General features: G+C 43.3%; 1 protein-coding gene across 1 annotated transcript in view; it reads left to right on the top strand.

Moving 5' to 3' along the window:
* The window catches only part of NIPAL2 (NIPA like domain containing 2), a gene marked incomplete at its 3' end in the record, with an annotated part of 52,591 nt that extends 35,617 nt beyond the window's left edge, over nt 1-16,974 (top strand). Inside the window, 6 exon segments of the mRNA XM_082014752.1 lie at nt 6,138-6,318; nt 10,695-10,830; nt 13,251-13,339; nt 15,067-15,130; nt 16,468-16,562; nt 16,880-16,974. Coding sequence (XP_081870878.1) covers nt 6,138-6,318; nt 10,695-10,830; nt 13,251-13,339; nt 15,067-15,130; nt 16,468-16,562; nt 16,880-16,974 — 660 coding nt within the window.
* Between the last annotated feature and the right edge of the window lie 2,668 nt (nt 16,975-19,642).

Below are 19,642 nucleotides of genomic sequence, written 5' to 3' on the forward strand. Positions count from 1 at the left end.
CCAAACATCCTTCCCCTTCCTTCTTCTTCCCCCAGCTTTATATCATAGACTCAGAGAATCAGAGAATCTTGGGTGGGAAGGGACCTTTAAAGGTCATCTAGTCCAACAGTACTGCAGTGTGCAGGGACAGTGTGCAGGGACATCATCAACTAGATCCGGTTGCTCAGAGCCCCGTCCAACCTGACCTGGAATGCTTCCAGGGATGGGGCGTCTACCACCTCTCTGGGCAACGCGTGCCAGTGTTTCACCATCCTCATTGGGAAACATTTCTTCCTTAGATCTAGTCAAAATCTACCCTCTTTTAGTTTAAAACCATTAACGCTTGTCCTATCACAACTGGCCCTAAAAAGTCTGTCCCCACCTTTCTTATAGGCCCTCTTTAAGTACTGGAAGGCTGCAATAAGGTCTCCCCAGAGCCTTCTCTTCTCCAGGCTGAACAACCCCAATTCTCTCAGCTTGTCCTCACAGGAGAGGTGTTCCATCCCTCTGATCAGTTTTGTGGCCCTCCTCTGGACCCACTCCAACAGGTCAATGTCTTTCCTGTGCTGAGGGCTCCAGAGCTGGACGCAGGACTCCAGGTGGGGTCTCACCAGAGCGCAGTAGAGGGGCAGAATCACCTCTCTCGACCTGCTGGCCACGCTGCTTTGGATGCAGCCCAGGATATGTTTGGCCTTCTGGGCTGCAAGCGCACATTGCCGGCTCACGTCCAGCTTTTCACCCACCACTACCCCCAAGTCCTTCTTGGCAGGGCTGCTCTCAATCCCTTCATCCCCCAGCCTATATTGATACCAGGGTTGTCTTGACCCAGATGTAGGACCTTGCACTTGGCCTTGTTGAACCTCATGAGGTTCACATGGGCCCAGTCCTCAAGCTTGTCCAGGTCCCTCTGGATGGCATCCCATCCCTCCAGCGTGTCAACCATACCACTCAGCTTGGTGTCATCTGCAGTCTTGCTGAGGGGGCACTTGATCCCACTATGTCATTGATGAAGTTATTAAATAGTACTGGTCCCACTACGGACCCCTGAGGGACACCACTCATCACCGATCTCCATCTGGACATATGCTGATCATGACATCATATGGTATGGAATATCCTTTTGGTCAGTTGGGGTCAGCTGTCCCAGCTGAGTCCCCTCTCAGCTTCTTGTGCACCCCCAGCCTACTCACTGGTGGGGTGGGGTGAGAGGCAGAGAAAGCCTTGACTCTGTGTAAGCACTGCTCAGCAATAATGAAAACATCCCTGTATTATCAGCACTGTTTTCAGCACAAATCCAAAACATAGTCCCATACTGGCTACTGTGAGGAAAACTAATGCTATCCCAGCCAAAACCAGCACAGAAGCTCAGTTAGAAAGCTGCCGAGTAGACACTTTAAGGACCTTCATCTCTTAGCCAACCTGCAGACTTTAAATACAACTAACTATCCACGAGACTACTGAGTAAGCAGAAAGTACATGCTACCACAAAAAAGTTGATCCTCTTGCTCAATTTTTTTGTGCATTTTAAGAGCTCCTGAAAGATGGTGATACAGCTCAATGGAATAAATTAATGATCATACTTCATAAATCACAATATGCACATTCAGGTAGCAGAGAGGCCTTTGAAGGCAACGCCCAAGAGCTTTGGGGTACTCAGTACTAGTTTTGGGGTACTACAGCTTGCTTTCCCTATATGAGGACTTTTTTGACTTTGTTTCAGGAAAATTTAATAAGCATACAGTTGAATGCCTAGGAAGACTGTGCTGTATTCTTCTTAGGAGACATTATGAGGAGGTGGTAGGTAACCCCTGGGCTTTCTTGCCCCTCTTCTCTCTTTTCCTTGCCTCAGCCAGTATCCAATTCTACATGTACAGCACGGGTTGCAGGGAAGGATGGAGCAAGTACACAGCAAATCTTGTTGAGTCAACAACATATCAGGTTTTATTTGTTCCTTCTGCTCCCTGGATTCATCTGTTTTGAGCTTCCTCTGTCCAAAGAAGAGGGAGGAGTGAAAGGCTCCTCAAGAGACTCTGAGATACCAGCCTGATTATCCTGGTATGCCGTTGGAAGTTCAAGGAAACCCTGCTGTAAATATTCTCTTTGAGCAGGGAACTAGCTCTTCGTGATTGTTCGTAAAATGCCTAGTACAGGTTGGCTGCCGAGATATAAAGAAGTGCAGCAGAAGTTGCAGAGTTTCCAGTATAAATATATAGCGAGGAAATGGTACAGCAGTATAATGCAGTCCAACAGTCTTTCTAAAAGTAGTCCTAAAGTGTCGTCTTCTGAGAAATACAAAGCCCCAGTGGTACAAAATGTTCTGTGTGGGTGATAAACCATCCCCATGTGGCACTCCACTGGCACCAGAGGAGTTCCTGCAGAAAGAGCCTCTAGTTCCCACATGAGACAACTTTGAGTCACCTTCTGAGACTCTGCAGTAGCATAATCATTTCTGAGCAAGAATGACTGTCTTAACTTGTTTTTTTTCTCTTTTGCTTATGTGCACTTCAAGTCACTACAGAAGACATCAATTATAGATGAAGCTCTTAGGTTTCCCTGAGCAGAAGCATAGTTAGTATTGGGTTGTTAATATTTAATCTCTGTAAAATCAGGTTCAAAGCATTTCTGCTTTTCTTTCAAAGTACCTAGAAGACCTCCTGATTCATTGGTCCCTGGGTTGCTGTATATCCCAGAAAAACAGTTGAGGCAAACAATGTGGTATTTTGTTCTGGTGCCTTATGGTAATGCTTAGAAACATGGAAAACATCACAATTATTAAAAAAATGTTGATGAGATGTGGGCTTGAGGAGACTTCAGTAGAGATTAGTTATAATAGCCAAAATGATTGTAACCAGGTCAAGTTCTTTCAATTCCTCTAAACAGAGTATGTGAAGCTGATATAATCTACGCACTTCCCATTCCTGGACTTTGTATTTAACACTACCGCAGCTAACAACAAGTAGAGTGAGCACTATTTTGGGTAATTCTCAGGAGACAATCATAGGCAACAGCTGGGGCACCCCAGGAGGGTCCCCGTCTGTGTGAGGTCCTGTTAGGAGCCATGCACTCTGCTTGCAGCATGACTCAATGGCCTCTCCCTTGTCTTGTGATTAAAGGCTACCTGTTGGTGGGTCACCAAGCGGCAAAGAACCATGGAAGAATAGTTTGGCTGCTGGGCAGCTCAACGTGAAAACTAATTGTTTGAATTTCATGCTTAGTTTCCAAGACTGGACAGAGCTGTGTAACCTTAAATAACAGCCCTGAAAAGCAAACGTCAGCTTTCTGTTCCAGGTTTGGCCACAGGACTGCCATCTCTGGCCCTACACCACTGCTGCTCTTGGGGTTTCCCCAAGGAGGCAGAAGCAACCAAGCACACAGACCTATGCTCCCCTTCCAGAGCTGCCATCAGGGACTTTCATATGTCCTTTTGATGGTTTTGCTTGGCTGTTTCCTTCCAGAAGTGAGTCGTCTTGGTGGGTTTGTTTGATTTTAAACAGGAGGAGATCACAGTGGAGCTTTCTGGTAGCTTTAGCAAGAGAAGAGCTGATGACAGGATGAGGACTGACAGAGGACTGATGGACAGAGCCAGCAACAGTGACTTGGCTCAGTCAAGGTCGGTGGTGCTTGGCAGTACCTGCCACTCTGAAGGTTGGAGTGAGGTAGAAGAGGGAGTGGAACACCAGAGCTGGTGTGGTGGAGCAGTTTGAGCTAGCAGCTGTTCCTGGGCTTGATTTTAGATGATTGTTCTTGCATAGTTGGAAATCTTAAGGGACAGGGCAGATGATGGTGCTTCCCTCTGTTGGCATTGTGATTAAAGTTGTATAGGGGATATAAACTGAATCAATACCTGACATGTAGCTGGCTGCCTACAGTCAGGCTGTCTCATGGGTTTCTGCATACTCTGTGGCAACCTGACCAAGGGTCTGGGAGACATGATGGGTGCTCAGGTTTGCACTGGGGATGAAGCATATCTTACAGTGCTGTGTCACCTGGTGCCACGGCCCCATCCCCGTCACACCACCCTGTGTGCCAGTCCTGAAACGGCGCGTCACAGAAGAGGGGACATCTCTGGAACTTCTTTCTTAGCCTGGCTACCTTTCCACATGGGGAATATTTATTTAACACAGCTTTCTTCTATTATGTTAGCAATTGTTCACTGTCAAAATAGCAACTGAAGCTATTTGGAGGCTGTTGTAGCTGCAGCCTGATAATGCGATACTCCCCTCTGGCCCCACGATGTGTTTGCCAGCGGCGTGAAGAGCGAAGCTGCTACCTCTACTTCTCCTCTCGAGTTCCCTCAAAACCCTGTCGTAGTTTTCCACAGGGAGGCCAAGATGAACTTACATGTCTGCAGCTCTTAATATCTTGGTTCCTGATTCACACATACTCAGTGTTGCCCTGTTGAAGAAAGCTGGGGAGGCTGGCCAAGTTCCTTACTTTGAGGCTGAGGCAAAGGCCTCTTTTCTACCATCTGGTGGCCCAGCTTTCACCTCCGGGTGCAAGCCTGGTGGGGAGGGATGTCACTCTGGAAGGAGATGAGACCAGCACTCCACAAGAGATCGCAAAGATTATTAAACAAGGATTAGTCCAGGAATGCCTTTTTTTAACCATCAGCAAAATGCTTTATTATATTCAACGCATTTCACAAAAAAACCCAAAACACTTTGCCTTTTTTTGTTATTAATCTTGTGATAAATATTTGACATTTTTTAAAGAAAGGTGGTATAAAATCCAGATTTGTCTTTGTAGTGTTCTGAGATGCAATTGCCTCTCAGTTGTCTTTGAGAGCAAGGAATCAGTGTGAAGGTAAATAAAAAATTAATTAAAGCATAATTATGGTCTGTTCATATTTTTGAACACTACTAAACTGGGGGACGTGTGAGTGTGGTAGAGAATTTTAGTAACTGAACATAGCCGATGACGGCTTTCCTGCTGCAGCCACTCTCCAAATGAGAAGCCAGCCATGGTACATTATATAACCGCCGCTAGTAACTGTTCAGTTGCTTCTCTGGAAATTTCACCCAGGTCTTTTCAAGTCTAGTGTTGCCTTGTGGCAACTGCTAGTTTAAGAGTGGAGTGGCATTATAAAACGTAAAATAGTACGTTAGTGACAAAACCAAGGAGATAGATGTGAGGTTTTTCTATGACTGGTTTTGTTGGTAAAAAATGACAGATTCATTAATGATGACAGTCTCATCTTCTGTCTTATTTCCCCCCATTTCCGACACGCACAAACAAACTTCTCTTTCTTCACACTGTCTCTAAGGCTACCAGGCTTCTGAGTGCCTCTCAGAAGGTGCAGAGGTCCATCACCCCTGTTTTTGTCAGTCTTCTGGGCTTCACAGAAGGTTTTTGGCTCTTGCACTTGCTGTTTACTTTAGGCATAGAGGAGTACTTGGGCGATGTGGGTAGGTGGGAGACTATCTATGCTTTTGAGATGGCAAAAGGCAAGAGTTACTAAGGGAATCTGCGAAGAGACACACTAACAGCAAGTCAGTAAATTTAAGTGTCTATTATTTAGCTGTCAGATGGTGTTGAAGGAGCAAATCTGGACCATGCACAATGTAGGTAAAGCTGCTTCAGCAACTGCAGATATCCTGCAGTGTGGTCTGCTAGTGTGTCATTGAGATTTTCAAGGTAAGCTCTTGACACGTACCTGTGATTTGAGAAACACCACGTGAAATAAATGTTTTCCTCCTTACCATGTACAGCAGAAAGTTTGAACAAAAAGACAGTGTTTGGGGGAATATTTTTCAGTAGGAGTGGGGAGAAGGGCAAAGAGGGTAGCAAAAATAAGCTTGCATGTAACAAAGAGTAACACAAGGAATACCAGAGCTAGAAGGAGAGACTGCTGTTCCTCCAGGTAAGTGCTTTACTCCATAGGAATTATAAACAGAGTTTCTGTAAGAATTATTACCAATAAACACGGGTATCTTTGCTGTCATATTAAAAAAGTCTTCTAAATGCTACCTGTGACAAAGTACAGCTAGAAGTGCAAAAAGAAAAACTAAAGAAATAAGAAATGCTTAAAGTTTAATTTTTGCTATAATAGGAAAGATAAATGACAACAATTGTTTGACAGTTCAGTCAACTGGCAATAAGGTTAGTTTTTAGCAGAAGATGCTTGAGAAAGTAATTCTTTGAACTGTTAGAGCAGAGAAAATGAATGTGACATCTCAAAGACTTTGAATGAGGCATTTATTACAAAGTTTCACAGCTCTGACTTTCTTCCCTTTTATTTTCAGATCTTAGAAATTATAATATTCTGCATTCTCCTCTATTTTTACAAAAGAAAGGCTGTGAAGCACATCGTGGTTTTGTTGATGATGGTAGCACTACTGGGTAAGAACATATTCACTTTAAAGGTCCTGTCTGTTACTTGATAATTCCTTGTCACTCAGTCTCCCCAGCTAGTTTAGATTAGGGCCATTTCAAAGCAGTGTGCTGAAGGAGAATCGCTGAAACATTTCACATTATTCTTTCTGTGGTCTCTTTTTGAAGAGAAAAGCTGATTATGGAACATAGTTTCTATGCTTCTTGCTGGGACTATTTCTTTTTACAGATTTCCTGAAATTAATATGCTGTGTGCAATGGTATTCTGAAGCTTTTTTTAAAGAACATTTTAGCTTTAGATCCTGGGAAAGTGGACTGTTTGAAACTTTGTTTTGGAGAGCAGGCTAGCTGTGAAAATCAGTTCTTTAAAACAGAGCAGTTTAAGACCTTGTAAACACTCTGTAAGCAAAAGCAGTGGTATGCTGTGACTGTGCAGGAATTTCTGTTTGAATTATCTATGCCTGTTTGCATATCCAACATTTCCTACTTTACCACCTTTCCAGAAGCATAGCAAGAACTCAGTGGGCCACTGAAGTTTACCTTCTGATTAACGTTACCACAATCAATACCCAGGGAAACAAGTGAGATCATTTTATCAGGCAGCTTTCAATAAAGTTAAGCATGAATCAGTTTTGAAAAATGTCAGGAAGCTCTTCTGCTTGCAGGCATCTATTAAGAATTTGTCACCATCCCATGTCTTCTCCTGTCCTTGTTTTGTTACTTTTCCATGAAACCCTGATGGGACACTAATTTTCTTTGGTTGAAGTGAAAGGTGCTTGAACTGTGCCATTGAAGTTAGTGGTTATATTTTCACTGAGTTCAGCAGGTACATGCATCAGTCTGTGGAGACTTATAAAGCACATTTCTAATGGAGCTGGTCACAAGCGTTTTGATAAAACAGAATTTCACTGAAGTTTGACAGTTACACAATTTGGATTTAACTGAATGTGAAAAAGCCTCACAGATTTATTAAGTGCCTTCCTTCAGATCCCTGACTAGTTTCTTACCCAGCTGAAAAGCTCAGACTTTCAGACCAACTTTTTTGAGAGAGTCTTCCCATTTAAGTTTCCCAGCACTGGGAACATTACGATCTGTAGCTCTGCAGAAGCCTTGAAGGTTTTCCATGCTCCCTGCATGAGGCAGAGATGGAAAAGCCCCAAACGCCTTAGGTCTAACTGTTTGACTGCTCTTGGTTTGGAGGAGTGACATGTGCGTCCAGCCATCCCTCAGCTCCTAGCATGGAGCCTGCGAGCTTTGGCAGAGTTCGCTTGAGCTGCTCCACTGCTTCCAACCCTGCCATGGGGAGCATGAAGCACTGTGCGCTCCTGAGCGATGAGTGGGTCCATGCTCTTTGTCACATACCTGAAGATCCCCAGATGGGCTTCTACACTTGCCTGCTGCAGTTCTGGGCAGACCCACCACGATGGCTGCCCCAAGCAAGGTCAACACAAGGGTCCGGGATACATGGGCCATTGGACTGTGTAGCCCCGCATGCTTATTTTTGCCGTGGAGCCTGCCAGCCCCGATGCCACCAGTGCCAAAGGGACGCGTGGAGCGGCTGAACAGCAGCAGGGCTGCAAACCCGTGCCCCAGCAGGCACTAACTGCAGTTTGGTGGTCAGGCTGCAATCAACCAAAAATAACAATTTCAGCTGGTGGCTGCTGAGGTTTTGGTGAGCATGTGCAGCTTCAGGAAAAATGTGTCATTATTTCTGCTCTATTAAAAAAGACACAAACAAACAAACCCTGGTTCATGGGAACTTTTGAAATACTGACATTTCCCTCGAGCAGGAAACCCAGAACTGTGTCTGGCTCTGGTTCCTGCAGCTGTCCTGGTGCCTGGCATTCCCCACAAAACTAGACTTGGAGCCTTCTGCTTGTCCTCCAACCTTTCTGCTGAGCAAAGCGATGAGGGGCTGAGAGAGAGCTGTTAGATGCGCACTGCCCTCAGGGGGCCCTGGCTGTGGGAGGGGTGGACGAGGCTTTGGGTCTCTGTGCAGAAAATTCTCGGTGGCAGCTCGTGGAAGGGGATTTCTGCACAGATACATTCCTGGTGGAGGGTTTTGCAGATGTAAATTACATGCAGAAAGTTTTCTTTAAAAAGAAGGCAGCCTTTTTGCTTCATTAGATATGAGAGCTACTTTCATTATGAAGAAAATACAGAGGTGATCGTAAAATCTGTGAACGTTTTGCTTAGTACAACTCTGCAAGTTCATTTGGTGAGAATTATCTTACCTTGTGTATATACTGGGAGTTATCATAAGTTTGAGGGGAAACATTTCAGATTAAAGTGGGATTTCTGAGTTTCCTGCCCTAACAGCTGGAAAGTGACATCATTTGTTACACTAGCCTTGGGGGGGGTCATTCTATCAGTGATAGGAAAAACATTTCCTAGGTTTTGCAACTTATTCCAGGGCTACTTTAACTAAAAAGATCATTCCACTTTTCAAAAAAACCCCAAACCAACCAACCATCCAACCAAAAAAACCCTGATGCTTTCTTTTCTGGTTTATTAAAATTGTAAGGATGGAAACTGCCCTTTCATCAGAAGCATTTTGTGGTGTAACCTCAGCGGGCAACTAAGCACCACGCAGTCCCCCATGGTGGGATGGGGGACCGAATCAGAAGGGTAAAAATGAGAAAAATCATGGATTGAAATAAAGACAGTTTAATAGGTAAAGCAAAACCAGCACACATTTTTTCAGCAACGTTTACCCTTACTTGGACAATTCAAACTACTAATTTTTGTCTGTAAGTGTTCTTTTAAAATAATAACTCCCCCATGCTAGAGTGCAAATTTCATTTTTTTATATAGGCTGCTTGTTGGGGCTTGAGTGTATTTTTTGGCTTTTTATCATACCTTTAGCACCACTTCAGGCCAGTATTTGACCTCCTCTGCTCAATATTACTGCTGTGTTTGTTAAACCGCTTCACCCATTTCCATTACAGAGCAAGAAGTGAAGTACTAGGTGGAAAGGTTGTCATGAAAACAGTGAATTTCATGCTGGTAAACAGGATCATCACAAGATGTATGCAACTCCTAAACTCCTCCTGAACTTTTGGACTTGCTATAAGAAAAATGCTTGCAGTCAAAACGACAGACCTGACTTTGTTCTTCCCCCACATTTTCTCCCAAACCTCAGCCTGAACTTTTTGCACGAGTGCAGCTCGTCTTGCCAATGTGAATTTTGCAGTTACAGGAGGATGAATCAGACCACCGAAACCCAACACTCCTCAGCTCTGGCAGAGGCTGGAACTGGATCCCAGCTGGGGGACGGTGCTCCTGACGATTAATTACCTTTCTTCAAAGGTCATCTCTGCACCCTGACTCTTCTTATCATTTTTAGGTTCTTTTGAATTTGTTACATTTTATTTGCAGTAATCACAGCCTACTTGGGTGAGCTTCAACAAACCAAGAGCGCACTCCAAAAGGAAATCTAAAGTAGCTCTTAGCTGAACTGTCAGCCCCTTTTCTAAAAGATGTGTATTGCAAGACTTCTCTGAACTGGTGATATCTATCAAAATCATTGCCTGCTGTCTGAGATTTGTTTGTGGTGCTGCAATGACAATGACTAAATGGATTGAAAACACACTACTGAAATAGTCTGGTTTGTGTGCTAAGTCCAGTAAATGGTCTTAAGAGCCTGGCCCTTGAAACAAAATGCAGACCCCTGTGTTGGTTGTCCGCTCTCCGTACATAACCCATGGGGAGAGTTAGGTGCTTCGTGATGCGATCCCAGAAGTCAGCTTTGGCCAGTTCCCATCTCAGCAGAGAAATCTTGAGGGTGAGTTGTTATTTTAGGCTGCCAGTGTCACATGCAGGCTGCTATTTGGAGTGTCCTAGCTGATTTCAACAGATAACAAAACCTCTCAGACCCCTCCTGAATAATGCAACATGGGTTCCAAATTAGCAGCTGGAGTTAAATAAAGCATGTCTGGAAGGTGTGGAAGCTGTTGCACTACCTCTGACTGGTAGTCCAGTGTTTAGGACATGTGCCCGGCACAGTGGGAAATGGATCCAGTTCTTTCATCTACCCGACCTCTGCCTCTCTCACACACACATCTACCTTGCAAGATTTTATCTGACGCTAACCTCAGCTACCCTAGTGAAAATGGGGAAACTTTGGGTAGGTGCAGGGTGGCAGACCTCAATGCCACAAGAACTTAAAAGCAAAACACAAAGCACACATGCAGTTAAGGCCACTCTGAGTTTAGGCAGTAGTTTATGAGCATTTGTAAAATCACACACTTAGTTTTAGGTGCCCAAACCCTACTTCAGTGTCTCGTTAGGTGATCAGCTCTGTGGCTCTGACCTGGCACCTTGTCCTCCCTCACCAATGCTCTGAGGCCATGAAACCTGCTCTAATCTCTCGCTTTCCCTTTCAGCATCACTGACTGTCATCGCTGTAAAGGCTGTGGCCAGCATGATAACACTCTCTGCAAAGGGGAAAATGCAGCTAACTTACCCTGTTTTCTATATCATGATTGTTTTAATGGCAACTTCTTGTGCTTTCCAAGTCAAGTAAGTGAGATTCTACTTATCTCCTAACCTTTGTACCCATTTATCTGTCAGTTTTATTTGCTACCGATATTGACTCCAGATACAAGTTGCACTTAAAGGCAACAGATTCCTGGCAGAGCTTTGACAGATGCATGAATTGCCTAAAACTGATTATAATGTTTATTTAGGCTTTATTTTTCAGTTTATAACTGATTAATTACATAGATGTTACCTCCTCTCATTATCACCTTATACAAGGTCTTTCCAAATTAATTTCTAGTTTTGTCACAGGTTTTGAACTCATTAAATGAAATTTGTATTTATGTAAATTTTTTTTGTTAGTTTTGGAAACCTTCATTGCTGAATAATCAAATGGCCACATTTACCCTCATTATGCATCTGTCTTTCCCTACCTTATGTCACTTGTCAAGCTGAAAACGAGAGCTTACCTCAGCTTTCTCCCTGCCTCTGTTAAATCTGCATGTTGCACTTTGCTACCCTGTATGTCTGTAGCTTTTTAGGAAATAGTTAACTTTTAGTGTGCCGGGAACATCAGGATTTTCCCTGCTGGCCTCTGGTCTGTTACGTGATTGTTTTATGCTGCCTTTGCAGATTGCTGGGGGTGGCAGCACTGTAAAATACGACTTGCAGCTGAACAGAGAGCCATCCCCTTTATGCTGGTCCCTCTGCTTCAGGTGCTGATAGCATCATTCAGTAATCTCATCTAGACTGCTCCAGTGCGAGTCTGAGTGTTTACTTGCATGATTATTTTCCGGTAGAAGAGCCAGCCCAGCTTTCTCGTGGCAGAACATACCATTCCCATGTGGAATCAGAAAGTCCATGCGTTATTACGCAGTGACTCTCCATGGCTGACTCAGGAACTCCCCTGTAACAGATTAGAGAGTGATTTACACCCAGCTTGTCTTCGCTGGGAGAACAGCTCAGGGCATTTAAAATAGGAAATAAAAGTTTGGTAAATAGGAAGCTGATGAATTAACCTCTCCTCCTTGCCAGGTTTTTTTCTTTCTTTCATTTGCAGGGTCAAAATTAAAACAGAAATGAAATGTGCCCATTTCATTCCCTGGGATCAGCGTGTCTCTGTCTTCTCTGTTGGACACATTTTCTAACAGAGACAGTGCTGTCAGTCTAAATTTTTCATTTTATTTGTTTCCTCTCTTATTTTATTTGACTGTCATGTGATAGCTCAGAGGAGCCTGTGCTGCAACACCCTCCTGGGTTCAATGCTGGACCATGGTATCACTGCTTTAGTCCCTGTGACCAAGTTTGTTGCAAATGGGAGAAAATAATGAGGTGTTTTCAATGACTTCAAAATCCTGACTATCTTGTGGATATGTAGGATTTCTTTATTTTTAAAGCACCATGGAGACTGTTCAACAGTTGCTAAAATAACCATGCAATTACTTTAATGGCTAAAACAGATCCAAGCTTGGATTTTTACTGTGCACATATATTGTACCAGTGAAACATTTAAGTGTGGTTCTTTTTGTAGGTTTTGAATACACTCTGCAGCCTCCTGATTTTTCTCTTTCGGTCTGAAATGCACCGTTCACATAACAGAGTATCTGCCGGTGCATCTGAGAGTTCACACTCACGATTCATCACTCTGCGGGTAAATGTTGATAGCCCTGGTCTCTGTGCAAGTGGGTTAATTGCTTTGCCTTTTTCATCCGCTGATGCAGACTGTGCGGGCTGCTCCATGGCCAGTGTCTCAGTCCTACAGGTTTGTGTGCAATGCGCGCTCCTGTGGTCCTGCACACTCTTGCTCATGGTTCTGGTGAGGGTTTGCGTTGCCTTTTGGAGGAGCACAGCAGAGAGTTTCCAACCCGAGGAGCACAGGCTTGGAGCCACCTCCCTGAACTTTCCCAGCAGGACAGAGTGTGTCTGGGGTATGATTGCATGCATAAACATACAAATATGTGTTTTAGCCAAGTTGGATTGAGCAGTAGCAGCAATGTGGACTTCAGCAAAGTGAAACAGTTCCTACGAGGACTTGCGTGTTCGTGTCCGTGCTGGAAATATACCCTTACACAACCTGTTTAAATTAGAGCAACTTGTCCCTGGCTGCTCTCAGGCAGCACTGATTCCAAGAACCGATGCAGACCATAAGCAGTAATACCCTAGCATTCCTCCCTTATCTGTGGCAGACAAAATTTTTCCAACAGTGCTTCAAAGGACTCTCCAATGACAGCCTATGGCCAGCAGAATCCATGCCAACCTTCTTGCTTTCACCTATTTGTTTGACTCTGCAGAGTCAAAACCAGAAGGTAAATTCAATACACATACGCATCTGTCCAGGGCTACTTACTGTTGTGGTAAGAAATTGTCACACTTACTGTTAAACTGACATAAAGTGGCTTAACCTGACTTAAAGTGCAATGAAACTCCTGTAGGCATGAGATGCAATAACTCTTGTCTTCCAGGTTCTTGAATCAAGCAATGCATCTGTATGAAGCAAAAGCAGTTGTGCCCATTAATTTTGTGTTCTTCACCACCAGTGCCATCATTTCAGGTTTGTTTCTGGCCTTCTGCCTCTACAGAACGATTTTCTAAATATCAGGTTTTCAAGAATTACTGCCTGGGAACAGGAATCAGAGCAGTCATGTTTGTCTTCACAAAAAGAAGTTTTTCCTAAGTGACAGGTGTTTAAGTTCTGAAAAATGAGTAAGTTCACAACTTTTGAAACAAAATAAAAATAGTCAACTTCTAGAATTTCCAGAACTGATATGTACAGTTTACTGTGCCTTGCTGGCTTACTAGAAGTAGCTGCATTTATCCTAGCCTCATCTTGACATCCAGTAAACGCGTTTACCATGTACACACCAGCCTCTCCGTATCCAAACTGGTAGAGTAATTTTAACAGCCTGGCAAACCACTCAAATGACAACCAGCTGTGTTTCATAGTAGTTAGTGTATATTCAGTTTCAGAAGGTGGAATTCTAGGCTAAGTGAAGGAAATAAAATTACTCCAAAGACCTTTTAAACATTTAACATTTTATTCTGGGTGAGAACTTTGAACTCAGTGTTGTTAAAGAGGGACTGCAAATCTTGGAAATGGTGCGCAGCGTAAGAACATGAGTAGGGAGGACGACTAAGATGCTGTATCAGCAATGAGCCAAAATGATCATGTTGTTAGAACATTTATGACTCATTTTAACACACACTGGGGGCTTTCCTGTCATTGCTGTGCAGGAGTTTCTCATGCAGAGCTGCCATTAATGAGAAGGGGAGTTAGCCTCACGCACAGATTGCCTCAGCACCTGTGTTAGAAGAGACCTACATTTTGTGACTGGGAGGAGACTTGTGCCAAAAGGGGGTTACGTTCTTGTGACCATATGGGGAATTTGGCCTTGTGCCTCCTTAAAAGATCAAGTACCTATTCAGGAATGGCTTAATAGCTTTGAGACTGGATACACATGCATTTGCACCAGGTTAGTTAAACCAGTGTAGGGCTTAGAAGAACAAGCTCTGCTGAACCTTACTGGGGTCCTCGTAGAAGATGCCTCAGCTCATGATTCCCCCATCCTGAGTCACAGCCTTTGAAGCTGGAGTCACACATCAGCTGCGCTGGTTCACACTCTGGCGTTTCTAAGCAAAACTATGCTCATCAGTGGTTTAAAGCTAATATACTTGGCTGTGAATTGGGGCAGCTGAGATCCAGATACACATCTGGTTCTGTCACCTCCACTGCAGAGGTGCTAATTCCTGGAAAAGGGGCAACCAGAAAGAGCTAGTGATCCCTTCAGCCAGAAAGATTTGGCAAACTTGGCTGCTGGAGCCCTTAACCTGGTGTAAACATCAGGGGGATAGCTAGTTACCGAAAACCTGTTCCCAATTGGCCTTAAGATGTCCACATGGTCTGCTGGAGTGGCTTAACTAAATCTACGAAGAACCTCTTAGCTACATTGGTATGACTCTGCTTGTGAATAAGACCTTGAGTTTGACCTGCATAAAAACCGTTGCTGACAATGCAAAAAATACCTGCATCTCTGCCGTTACTAACACAGCACACACTCCAACCTGATAGACTAAATCTTCTCCAGTCCTACGCAGTATCTTGAGAAAGCCTAGATAATGGAATATGAGTATATAGTGAACCCATCACAATGTGTATTAATACCTTATTTGGGATTTTTTTTCTCTGTTTGAGCATGACACTGCTCCTGACCCTCCCAGCTGTAATTCATATCACTTGGAAGCCAGTCAAGATCTGCAATTTTTGTTTCTGTCACATTCCAGGGGTCGTATTTTATAAGGAATTCCAAAGTGCAGCTTTGCTGAGTGTGTTCATGTTTCTGTTCGGGTAAGTGTATCAGCCTAAAATCTGCACTAACGTTTGTACTGAAACAGCATTGCCTTGTGGAATCCCTTCTTTTCTCAGTAAGAAGAAACCTGTCTTGTTATTAAAGTATTATGGAATAGCCATTATAGTAGGATAAAAAAACATTAAAGGGAAGATTGATGTCTGTGCTTTGGGAGTTTGGAGGCCTAGTTTTGAATCCAAATATGTAAAAATATGAGACACTTATGAACTATTAATCTCATGATGGAATGAAAAACCAGCAGCATGTGTTCCTCCAGCAGGAAGGAGAAATCACTGCTCTCCACCAAAGATCATGTTATAGGGGATGCTTTTACAACTGTGAGAAATCTCCTCCCATGTTACCTTCCACTTGCGTGTTGGGCTGGTCTTTGCCACCACTAGGCATGGGGAATTATATGAGTTGCTTGCCTACGAGGCAGTACTAGAATATCTCTCCCTCATCTTCTTGCACTGAGGAGGACACCGCATGCCTGCAGTAAAGTTCAGAGCATGCGAAGAATAATATAAGTAATAATAAATGTTTGAAGAAGGGCCTAGGTGTTGTGAAAGCAGAAACCTTCTGCTGGCTACCGGTACTGTAACAACTCTGGGGACAGGTGACAGCTACCTGACAAGGAGTGTGAGGTGGTTAAAAGCATCTCCAAGAACTGCTGGGGTGCCACAGTGCTGTCAAGTAAATGGGGCTGATAGCTACAGGCGTCTTCGTCCTCTGCAGTTGGACAGGAGTAGGTGCACACAACCACTATCTTGTCTGACTGCAGGAAAAGTGACAGAAAATGGAGATGAGCAAATTCAACCCATGTATTTGGCAGGCAGGAATTAGCGGTTGTGTGTCCAACACAGAGTGGATAGAAGATTTATCCAAGCATAGCAGTTTCTCATTGCTCCTGGCTTGCAGCTTGCCCCTGAGACACACAGTCAAATGAGAAAAACAACAGAGATGTTGATTGTCTGCAGCTAGACTGAGTTGTTAATGAAATTGCAAATGCTAGAATTCTAGCTGAGATGCTCTGCGAAGATTTGCTCAGGGATTCAAATGTTGTGGTCTCACACTCACAGGCGTTTGATTAGGTATATATTGCTGAAAGTGTAATTTTGCCTGTGGAGCTTTTGGAACTGATAATAACATTTCAGAAGGCAAAAACTAGACTGAAATGGAGCCCAAGATGAATTTATAGAGCTGCCAGGAAGAAAAGTTTCTTTATAAACTGAGCAGCTTGAGTTTGGAAGTCCTTGAAAAAGAAACACAGAAAGAAAGTCTCATCTCAGATGCAGTAAACTGTTTCTAATGATGCTATGGCACTGTTATTTTGCAGGTGTCTCCTATCTTTCCTTGGTGTATTTGTAATTGCAAGAAATAAAAAAGAGGAGCATTTACAAATTCATTTTATTGACTGTGGACATATTCCTGGTGAGTAGGGCTTTTTTTCCTATCTCTCTGTTTAAAAATGAGATATCAGATAATGGGATGACCTAGGAGAGTTGAGTCACAAATGTGCTCTAAGTCATATTTAATAAATATACTGTTCCCTTAATTTCTATTCCTGTTCCCAACAGATTTTTCAAAGAATTTTTCAGAGTTTTTCCAAGCTATTGTTACAACCAGTCAAATGAAAACAATGATTACTGGAGCAAAGAATGTTTAAATGATGGATTGGTGGGGGATTTGTTTTATTAAAATTCTTCACAGAGTTGTTGTTTTTCCCTTCTCTCACCCCATTTCCTTAGGACAAAAATTTACAGGCAAAATACAACCAGATTCTCACAGTTCACGCTATGGCACTTTGAATAATGAAGACAACTCAGTAAAAAGTCAAAGCTGAAAGAAGAAAGCATCTTACAGGCCAGTTAACAGGAGGAACGCCACTGGAAGAACGATCAGCAGCACCTTTTTGTTGGACATATTCAAGTATATGTTGAACTCCTCTATGTCGATGAGTCATTTTATTATTTAATCCTACTTAATTTATCCTATGGCTGTCCTAAATGTGTTCTGAAGATAAAGGAAGCCCTAAGAAGAACTAAATAACCATTAATGAAACTGAACATTCTCCTGGTATCAATGCCTCTTGAGGATATTTTTAGAGTCTTAATTGCCTTGAAATGCAAATAGGCACAGAACAGGTTTATAAAAATTCCCCTTTGATACCCCTCAGATCTGTGTAGGTGCTTATAGACAAAGGTGGGCAATTAGGAGAATTTCCTAAGTGACTTCGAAGTATTCTGCTATACATATAATACCTTTAAAAATCTGATCCTTCCTGTCAAAATTGTGGGCATATGTGCAGTATAAACAAACATGTACATACAAAGTATTTTATATTACCTGTAGAGGGAAAATCCTGATTATCTTCTGCCATCAGACTCATTCTCTTATCCTCCAAGGAAATAAACACTTGTGTAAGGAGGGGGAAGGAAGAGAGCCTTTGCCATAAACATAGGCACGTACGCACACGCACACATTTGAGGTACCCAGCTAAGGCTGAGCTAGGGAACCACGCTTGACGTTTTACATCCTCCCAGGAGAGTCCTGTGCACTGGGCTGGACTGGGCTGGGCTATACCATCTGTTAGTATAGTCTAGCCTGAGGTTCAGCCTCTGTTTTCAGGAAAACAAGGTTTTAGTGAAGAAAGTGCAAAGTTCTCCAGAGGGAATGGGGTAGCCAGGCTCCCTCCCTTGAAGTGTCTTGGAAAAATACTCCTAAAAAAGAAAAGTAGGGCAACTCCTGCCTCCTTCCTAAACCACTGGTAATCCCAGATGAGGAAAGGCTATAAAAACCAGGATCACAAAGAGTCATGGTAACAGTACAATTTTTCCTTCATTAAATGGTAGTGTCTCCACACTGATTTGAAGAGCCAGCAGTGATAGGAACCACGGCAATGCAGGCTCCATGTTCAGGTCTGGGAGGTCTCGGTGTCCCTCAGTCCCAGCCTCCCAGCAAGAAAGCTTCTTCTGGTCATTCATCGTGGGTCCGTTTACGCCTGCCTGGTAGCACCGATCTACCTGAGCTGGCACAGGCAGACACCTCCTCTGGAGAAACAAGTGAAAGTGCTCTTGAAAAGTGTTCATGTCTTGGACAAGAAACTTCTTGTAGGTTTTAATTAATCTGCAGTAATGGATAGGGGCCATAGGCTGTGTGCATTTTGTTTCAGTGGCAAATGAGGAAATGGGGTCTCTTTTTTTCCCCAAATAATTGTTTATTTCATTTTAAGATAGGTACAGCTGAAGATCCACGAGGCAGTTTCATTTCAAACCCTACAAAGTGCACGCAGAACTGCAGTTTTTCTTATGCAGCAGTGTCCCAGGAGCCAGGGCTTGGGGCGGGGGGTTGTGAAGTTGTTTTCCAGTGTGGATCTTTTCCAGCTGGCACAGGGGAAAACTCTGTGTCTGCACCTTCCTTGTACCAGCTGCCTGGCCGTGGCCTTCCTTTCCCCTCTTCCAGCTTGAGTTCAAGTTTCTAAAGCTTAAAATAACAAAAAACCCCACATTCTTTTTGTATGCTTTCTCCAGGGAATACAGGCATGCCTCTATCTTTCTTTTGCAAGTCAAATTTAAGCCACTTTGTAAGTCTCAAGTGAGAGTGTGTGCTAAACATGGAAATCGGAGGCCTACAGTTTTTCATTCTGTGATCTGGGAAACAAATGGGTGAAAGGATTTGTTTTTGTTTCTTTTTTTAAATTATTGACCTTGGGCATCTTTCTGAAATCTGTTTCCATTATTCAGCAGGGCTGTAGGAGATAACGAGGGTTACCACATACAGGATTTTCTCTTTAGAGCAGGAGATCAAATGTAAAAAAAAGTGGCAAAAGTTATTATTTATTTGAAACTACTGTATTTCTTCTTGAACACTTCTTTTCCTCCTATGGGTTTATGAAAAACTTACAAGGGTTAAAATGTTTTCTGTAAACTTGAATATAATTGCAATTAATTTATGGAGCAAAACACTGGCGGGAATCATGTGCGATTAAAACTTGTGATTTGACCTGATTTTTGAGATGTGAGCGTGTTCCAACTAATTAATGTATTACAAGGTTGGAAAAACTCAGTGATGAGAATTCATTACTGCTCTGCCAAGAAAGGGATATGATTTGTTTCAAGAATCAGTTTCTAATCAACGTCATTTTCAGATTCTGCTTGGGATATTTAGGTTGCAAACACCACAGACAAACGCCTGCTAAAAGAAAAACCTTTTCACTGGAATACAAAAAGGTCTCTGGAGCCCTTCTTATTAATAACGAGTTCTCTCCTTGCAATGTTTTTCCTGACATCAAAAACGTGGGCCAGCTATAAGCTGCAAAGCTTGCACCTGCGGACTGAACTTTCTTGAACAGATCCTCCCCGGGATCTGCGGAAATCAAGCCACGGGAAGGCGTGGTGTGCAGGCGGCGGCTCACGTGGTCCCCAGGCTCCAGCTTGGGATTTCTGACAGACCAGAACCAGCAGGACTCGTTCAGCGCTTGTTCCACTGCTGGTCACGCTGCGGTAAGAGAT

This window comes from Phaethon aethereus (genome assembly GCF_964289735.1).
Source record: "Phaethon aethereus genome assembly, chromosome: 2".
In the NCBI taxonomy this organism is placed as follows: domain Eukaryota; kingdom Metazoa; phylum Chordata; class Aves; order Phaethontiformes; family Phaethontidae; genus Phaethon; species Phaethon aethereus.